The sequence below is a fragment of the Phyllobates terribilis genome, unplaced genomic scaffold (genome assembly GCF_046119375.1).
Source record: "Phyllobates terribilis strain yellow unplaced genomic scaffold, ASM4611937v1 Scaffold_11__3_contigs__length_659146591, whole genome shotgun sequence".
NCBI lineage: Eukaryota > Metazoa > Chordata > Amphibia > Anura > Dendrobatidae > Phyllobates > Phyllobates terribilis.
Genome location: NW_027362771.1, coordinates 452,356,232 through 452,365,285, shown reverse-complemented (window position 1 = coordinate 452,365,285; position 9,054 = coordinate 452,356,232). Strand labels below are relative to the sequence as shown.

Genomic DNA, 9,054 nt, shown 5'->3' with positions numbered 1-9,054 from the left:
CGACCTCGTGTGAATAGCTTCACTGGCACACTGTAACAAAATGGAAATGGAGGCCAATATTTTCCACGTTAAGGCTGCGTGCCCACTATGCGTTTTTCAAGCGTTTTTTCTGTGGAATTTTCGCAGCGAAAATGCTTAAAAATCACTTGGTAATATGTGCCCCATGGTCCCCAATGATGATCCGCATGTGCGGTGCACATGCTGCGGAAATTTCCGCTGCGGATTATCATTGCGGAAAACTGCGCAGCATGTCCATTAATTTTGTGGACACGCAGTGCAATTGCCGCCATTGACTTGCATTGAATCGATTAATATCCACATGACTACATGTGCACATGCGGATATAAAGTGATTCAATGTGCGGATGGTACCCGGGTCTGGAGAAGAGGAGACTCTCCTCCAGACCCTGGTACCATAGTACCTGTTAAAAAAAGAATTTAAAATAAAAAATAAACATTATACTTACCTTCCGATGGCCCCTGGTCTCCTGTACGATGCATCCAGTCTCTTGTATGGCTCGCGATGGTCTAAAAGGACCAGTGGTGACGTCATTTAGTCATGTTACAGATCACGTGACCGCTGACGTCGGCGGTCGCGTGACCTGTCACATGACTAAATGACGTCACCGCAGGTCCTTTTAGACCATCACGAGCCGTACAAGACACAAGACGCATCGTACAGGAGACCGGGGGCCATCGGAATGTAAGTATAATGTTTATTTTTTACCATTTTTATTCTGTTCGCCTATGGGCCAGTCCAAGCATGCTGCCTGGGGTAACCAAATATAGAATATTTTTATGATACAACATTGAGTTAATGTACTGCTTCTACGACATACAAGGCTGTATTACATAGTGTATGCTTTCATATTGTATTCTGTATTATATAAAGGAAATTCTGTTTTTTATTTCAAGGATAAAATAGGAAACATTGGCACCGATCTGACATCTGTAAATATGCTGAAGCTATAATTGATGCCATATAAATTCAGAGTTTGCTGGATCCAGGTCCCATTATGGTTGTGTTCCTTTGTATTCAATGTTGAATAATACTAAGTAAACCTTAAAGCCTGGTTTGGCTGGTATTGTCTGACTGACAAGATATACTTTTACTGCCAGTCTGCCAGCTGAATGCACCAGGTTCCATTCAACTGAAAAATAAAATCTTTTGTATTGAGAAAAAGTCAAAGGAATCCATCCATTTTGTATCTTAGCAAATTGCGATTTAATTATGGTTTTCATAGCTACCCTTGTATAATAGAGTGCGTTCTTTCAATGTGATAATACTGTTGCTTGTTATCTCAGCGTCTGCAAAAAGCCTAAATAATGGTTTACTTCAAAACAAATTTTAGTTACTGAATTTGGCGTTTTTTTTTCTTCCCCTTATAAAATTAGGTCTTTATAACGTCTACCTGCTGCGTGAATGTCGACACAAAGCACTAAAGATTTTCTCAGTTCTGTTATTTATAAGGCTCATATTGCCGCTGATTAATATACAAAAATACTTTTGTTCCATTGTTGATCATTATGAAAAAAGTCATTTTCAGTTGATTAAAAGTCAATGTTGAGTTCATTATAATTGTATGAACTTTCTGCAATTACATCAGCGATTCTTTATCGAGATGATTATAATCGAATGTTCTGTTATTTCGGAGCAAAAGTATAGAAAATTCCCTTAAAGTTAATATCACCAGTTTGCAGGTTTTTAGGGTATAGATTGCAGCCTGTTTCTATTTCAGATTTTGGTTTGCTGTTTTCTTGACCCCATGAGGCTCCCTTTTGGTGAGCAGTATGTGAAATCCAGTATCCAATTTCATGTGAACAAGGAGACCGGTTTGAAAGCTAGACCACCACTCTTGTCTTCCCGGGGACATTTGGACACTTCTCACAGCCTGCCAGTGTCTGTCATTTTCTTCGCCTCTCTCCAGCCTGTTTTGTTTGCTGACTTGAAGTTCCTGGCTACCTCCCCTTTTCCCAACAAGGACTTCTATCCCTAACCTTGCTCACATATCTCAAGCTATGAGACCCCGCTTAATCTCTGGGATTCTTTACATAGGAAATTAATGTAATCGTCAGAGTGGCAAGCTGGCATTTAGTTCCCACAGCTGAGGTCTAGAGTTGCACTGCTTTGAATAGTAACATGCCAGTTTATGTGTGACTTGATCTGCCCTTAGGACAGAGAGCATCAGGGACTTGGCAGAGACGGGTTAAGCTGCATTGTGTCTGCTGGTTGTCTGCTTGACCACAGTGTGAGCAAGACATAGTTGTCATTGGCACAGACATGGCAAGTGAAGGCTCTAGTGGTTTGCAAGTTCTGCTTTCTACTTTACAGGTAAGAAGCATTTGGCATGACGTGTAAGTGGAGTAATAACTAGTTAACCCATGATGTGTATGGCAAAGATTGTGAGCTCCATGTGTAAGAGCCTAAAACTGTTTTATACTGATATTATTATTACTACCGTAAATAGAACACATAAATAGCACCGATATCCACAGTCATTCATTTTTATATGATAGCTGAGCATAGTATGGTGCCTCTGTTTACCTCTCAGGTCCACTTCCTCTGCGTGTATATGACTGCCGGCCACAGCTGTGAGCTTTGACTAGTACCTCAGTTCTCTGCTTGCATCCAGGTGAACACCTGCAGCCGATAAAAAATTGAAGCACTAGTGGTTTTTTTCCTACTACAGTATATGATAGCATAACACTGAACGTTCAAGGCTTATTATCTAGCTCCCCTACCGATCCCTAGAAAGAGAAGAGCCACAGCGCTGCTGAAGTACAACTTCCTCTTTGGAGTTTATTTCCATTGCGGCAGGCAGGAACCACAAGCCCAATCAAGTAAATAGGGGCATGGTGCCAGGTTTAAAGTGATGCAGAAAAAAAAAAGCTGCACGTTACTGGTATTGTAGATCCTTTAGACTACGTTCCCACGATGAATTTTTGGTGAGGATTTTCACGTAGTGTATTTTCAAAAAAATGTAAGTAACCTATTTTACTTAATAGGAGAAGAAATGCTGCAGAAAATCTGCAATATAAAAACTCACCTAACACTCATTATGGAAACATAGCCTTAGGGTGGTCAAAAACAAACTTTTTGAAGCAGATGTTGCTTCAGGAATCACTTGTTTTCTCTGGAGTTTTGAAAACCTTAAACATCTTTGTTAGCACTATTTTTGTTTGTTTTCTGAGCTCTTTTTCGTAGTTTTTTTCCACTGGCTTTTTTATTCCATGTTTTTTTTGGCATGGTTTTTACAATTGTTTTGGAGACATTTTTTTAATTCCATTGAATAATGAAAAAGACGCTTGTATTTTTAAAGCAAAACCACTGACATAATGCTTAAAAAAATGCTCGGGCATCTTCCAGACATCTTTTTAGCTTCCCCATTAATTTGTATTGTAATTTGCTCAAGCGGAAAACACCAGAAGAATGGCCATGCTACTTCTTTTAAATAGTAGCTGTCTTTGAAAGCCTAAAATGTTTAAAAAACATTCAAAAGCCTGAAAATATGAGCAACAAATTGTTTTTGGATTGAAACCAAAAGAACCATTTTGCTGAGCTTTTTTTGGACCAGATTTTTTTCCGGCATTTTACATGCCAAAAGTGTAAACATACCCTTAGGCTACGGCCCCACTATCAGTATTTGGTCAGTATTCGGTCAGTATTTTTTCTCTGGAGTTGGAGCCAAAACCAGGTGAGGAACAATCAGAGAAAAGGTATAATAGAAACAAGTCACCAATTCTGCATTTATCACCCACTCCTGGTTTTGGCACCCACTACTGAAAAAAAAAACTGACTGAATACTGACAAAAATACTGATAGTGGGGCTGTGGCCTTACAGGGATCACAGGAGTCACAGCATTAGGACCCCCAATCATAATATAGTTAGAGATGAGCAGATCACTTTGCGCAACCTTGTTCCACAGTCCAGGTAAGTGCTCGCAGGCCATGGACAGGAGCTGCATGAATTTTCTGACCTTACGGGTTCCTCGGTGAGGCGTTTAATTCATGGGCCTGGTGACATCATCTGTGTGGCGCACCGGTGACGACGCACAAGCAGAGTAAATCATCCGATGAGCCCGGGATCCCGTCAAGAAATTCACTCAGCTTTTTTCCACTTCCAGGAAGCACTGACCTGGACTGTAGACTGGGATTGCGCGAAGCGATCCGCTCATCTCTTGTAATAATATATTATAGTAATATACTATTTTGCATGCTTATCTCATACTATCCCTTATGATCTGTCACTAATTTTTCGCCTATATGCTTGAAGAAACAAAAGGATATGTCCACACGAGTCACATGTACTGTAGAGTTTCTGTAGCGGAATATTTGCGGCAAATTCAGAGCAACATAATCAGCACCAATTGGTATGGATTCTGCTATAGCAGTACCACAGATTTCAACCTCTCCATTGGAACTACTGAAATTAGCAATGAAAATCTGCAGTTTGAATTGACATGCAGGAGTAAAATGCTAATTTTCTCTGCTATAATATGAATAGCTGCTACGTGTGTGTTCCATGTGAACATACACTTGTATTTATCTAAAACAGTCATGTTTCAACAGCAAAGGGTCTTTTTCAAGACAATGACGAGAATAGAAGTACAAACATACTGTATATTTTATTCTTAAAAAAAATATTCTTAAATTATTCTATAATTATAGAACAATTATATTATTACAATTATTTAATTATTTGTAAAAATATTGTGTGTATATATGTATATATATATATATATATATATATATATATATATATATATATATATATATATATATACCGTTTATATATATTATATTTTGATTTAACTTCTGCAGCGTGCACATGATTTAAACAAAGCAGACGTGTGTACCTTTATCCTGGTCTCTGAGATCTCTTGGGATTTACTAAAGGTTTAGCAGTCTAGGTGTTTAGATTTATGGGCTTAAGGTAGTAAAATTTTACAACTCATTCAAGTCCATTCATTAATGATGTTATTTCCGTTCATTTTTCAACCTCTTTATGACACGGCTTATTATTCCAGTCTGTATAACTTTTTGTATTTTTCCATAGGCACAGCTGTTTTTTGTTGTTGGATGAGTTGTGTTTATTAATGGCACCATTTAATGATGAACTTTTATTAACTTTTTTTTTTAGCAAAATTGACAGTTGCTCTTTGTAGGAGAAATTAGAAAAAATGAAATTCTGCCACTGTCTTTGTTCAATACATTTTTTGCCATTCCCATGTGGCATTACTAACATTATACTTTTATTCAGTATGATACTTTTTACCCAGTAAAAGTGCATTAACCCCTTCACGATGGGACAAATTTCCATTTTAGCATTTTTGTTTTTTTCTATCACTTCTTCCCAGAGCCATAACCCTTTTATTTTTCTGTCCAGATAGACATTCAAGGGCTTGTTTTTTTGCAGCACGAGTTGTACTTTTGAATGTTACCATTCTTTTTACCACATACTGTACTGGAAAATGAGAAAAAAATTCCAAGTGCGTTGAAATTGCGAAAAAAAACATAATTCTGACATTGTTTTTTGGGAATTGTTTTTACAGTGTACATTGTGTGGTAAAAAGACCCATGCAATATGATTTTGCTCATCAGTATGATTACGGTGATACCAAACATGTCCTGATTTTTTTTATACCACTAAAATAATAAAAAAAAAACAAAACTGAAGTGTGGCTTGTGTAACCATTTTCCAAGACCCGTAATGTTTTCTTTTTTCGACCGATGGAGCTATGTGCTGGTTTATTTTTTGTGGGGAGAGGCGTTGTTTTTATTGATACAATTTTGGGATAGATATGACATTTTAATCACTTGTTACAGCATTTTTTGTGGAATTGCAGTAACCAAAGAAACGTAATTTTGCCGTTCTTGAACCTCTTCATTTAGGATGTTTACCGATCAGGTTAACTATTTTTATATTTTTATAGATCAGAGTTTTCTGAATGCGGCGATACCACATATCTGTATTTTTTTTATTATCTTTATTTTTAATGCGGAAAATGGGGGGTGATTTAAACTTTTATATATATTTTTTTTCTATTTACAACATTTTTTACTTTTCACTACTTGTTAGTCCCCTTAGGGGACTTAAAGCTGTGACCGTCTGATCGCTTGTGCTATATACAGCAATACCACAGCATTGCTATATATAGTAAAAATCATTGTCTCCATTGAAGCCCAATCATAAGCTGGGTTTCAAGGGAGTTCCGTAATGACAAGACTGGGGGTCTTCAACAGACCCCTGGCTGTCATAACAACCCATCGGCACCCCCTGTCACAGGCGTGTCATAGAATTGCGCACACCTATGCTGGCACGCTGTTAATGCCACTGCCAGAGTTTGACAATGGCATTTAATAGGTTAAAAATGTAAGCGCCCCTGTGGTTGTTAAAGGCAGGTCCTGGTTGTAACACAAATTTATTACCTGCAGAGTATGGGGTGAGCTCATCCCGTGAGCCTGCTCAATACACCTGCTACCTACTTGCACTGTACATATATTTTACTGAAATATTATAGTTTTCAGGTTGAGCAAGTACTGTGGGGAAATAGAGCACATGAGACTATAAGGTGATACCCTATTAAAAAAACAATATAGATCAAGGGATATGCTCATCTGAGTGAATTATGTAGGCACAACTCCTGGAAAAACTTGATATCAGTTGCTGCTGCCCCAGTGCTGGGTGATGAAAGGATATCTGACCAAGTAGGACGATTTACGGTATTGGTCTGCACTTCCAAATTAAAGATCCTTTGTCCAAATGTATATTAAGCGGCTTTATTCCACGACGCGTAAAGTTGGTTTTTATACTTGATAAAGATGACAGTCTGGTGTCGGAACGTGCCTTGGAATAAAAACCGCTTTGTATACATCTGGACAAAGGATCTTTATTGTGGAAGTGCAGCCCAATACCATGAATCGTCCTACTTGGTCATAGTTTTCAGGTTACCATATTTCAAAAGTGGAAAGTTTTTTTTATTTTCCTGTATGTCAGCTTTTTCTTCATAGAACCATTTTTCTCCATAGAACTCACTGAAATCAAAAAGTGATTTCAGTGAGTTGGATCAAAAACGGACATGTCACCATGATTTTTTTATGGACACATTGTCCACAAAAACATGTGAACATATTACCAGCACCATAAGTCTATAACGGGTCCCTGTTCTATCCATGAAAAACACTGATAGAACCTGTGCATGAAAAAAAGGAGTCAGAATGAAGCCTTAGACTTTAGTATTGAAGGTGAATATATCTGAATTAACCATTTCACTTGATGTAGAATTGGCACAGGTTGGCTTATAATGTTTCTCCCCAGTTGCAGAAGTTTTTGATGTGTATGGGCTCCTTCAATCAGTTGGAAAGTCTGTGGGATGTTACAGAGCATGATTGATAGCTACAAAAAAAATTGATTTTCACATTTTGAAGAAAATAAATATGGTTTTGGAATCATTTATCACCCACTCAGGTCTGTAGCTAAAACTAAAAGTGCCCATATGCCTTAGATAAGCGTCAGGCAAAAGTTTACTTGGCTAGCATCTCTCTCTCTCAACTACCCCATACACCTGAATGCTTCGCTCAGCTGAGCACTCCTGTGTTCTCTATGGGGAGAGCAAAGTAAGGTCATATTCCAAGTAGTGTAAATGCTACATTTTTTCTGCTGTCTTTTTTGTGCAGAAAATCTTAATTTAACAGTTCAAGCAAAGTGGATGTGTTTAAACGAAAACTCATGCTCACTGTGACAAGCTTTTATGGAGAGCCTGAAAAAAATGCATGTAAAAAAACACAATTGAGAATACGTGTATTTCTGCACAGAAAACACTGTATGGAAATGTGTTAAAAATGCATCAAAAATGCATTGTGTATTTTAATGAAAACACCTGCCGAAAAAAATAGAAGGGGAAAAAATGCAGAATTTTTACAAGTACACACATGGCCTAAGACACTGGCCAGCTCATCTGGTAGTGGCTTATTTCCCTGCAGAACATCATTTATTGGAAAGAATCTCCCATACACATTAGATGGCATGATGATCCCTGTGAATTTGTTGAGTTTGGATGATTCTAATCTACTAGATGGTGGCCCGATTTGAACGCATCGGGTATTCTAGAATAGGTATGCGGCCGACGGGGCGCAATTAGCAGAGCGGCGTTTAAATTTGGCGCCCAAATCGCTGATTGGTCGCGTTAGGCAACCGCGACCAATCAGCAAAGCGGTGTTTAAATTTGGCGGCAATATCGGTGATTGGTCGCGGGCGGCGGCCGCGACCAATCTGCGAACCGTGTTAGTGAGGACTGGAGAGCGTGTTTAAATTTGGCACCAAAATCGCTGATTAGTCGCGACCAATCAGCAGAGCGGTGTTTAAATTTGGCGCCAATACTGCTGATTGGTCGCGGCCGCCGACCGCGACCAATCAGCAGAGCGATACAGAGCGGTGTTTAAATTTGGCGCCAAAATCGCTGATTGGTCGAGGCCACTGGCAGCGACCAATCAGCGATTTTGGCGCAAAATTTAAACAACGCTCTGCTGATTGGTCACGGCCGTCAGACGCGACTAATCAGCGACTTTGGGGCCAAATTTAAACCCCGCTCTGCATCGCTCTGCTGATTGGTCGCGGTCGCCGGCCTCGACCAATCAGCAGAGCGTTGTTTAAATTTGACGCCAATCTCGCTGATTGGTCGCGGGCGGCGGCCGCGACCAATCAGCGAACCGTGTTAGTGAGGAATGGAGAGCGTGTTTAAATTTGGCACCAAAATCGCTGATTAGTCGCGACCGCGACCAATCAGCAAAGAGGTGTTTAAATTTGGCGACAATACTGCTGATTGGTCGCGGCCGGCGACCGTGACCATTCAGCAGAGCGATGCCGAGCGGGGTTTAAATTTGGCGCCAAAATCGCTGATTGGTTGCGGCCGGTGACCAATCAGCAGAGCGGTGTTTAAATTTGGCGCCAAAATCGCTGATTAGTCGCGGCTGACGGCCGCGACTAATCAGCAGAGCGTTGTTTAAATTTTGCGCCAATACTGCTGATTGATCTCGGCCAGCGACCGCGTTCAA

The 9,054-nt window shown here is 39.6% G+C and overlaps 1 protein-coding gene across 2 annotated transcripts in view; it reads left to right on the top strand.

Annotated features, from left to right (window-relative positions):
• Positions 1 to 1,914: 1,914 nt before the first annotated feature.
• The window catches only part of AGBL1 (AGBL carboxypeptidase 1), a 1,577,225-nt gene continuing 1,570,085 nt past the window's right edge, over positions 1,915 to 9,054 (top strand). Inside the window, exon 1 of one of the 2 annotated variants that reach the window (XM_073653286.1) lies at positions 1,915 to 2,331. In XM_073653286.1, the coding sequence (XP_073509387.1) occupies positions 2,281 to 2,331 (51 nt within the window). In that variant the 5' untranslated portion in view covers positions 1,915 to 2,280. The remainder of the gene's footprint in view (positions 2,332 to 9,054) is intronic. The other variant, XM_073653285.1, reaches the window with a different exon arrangement.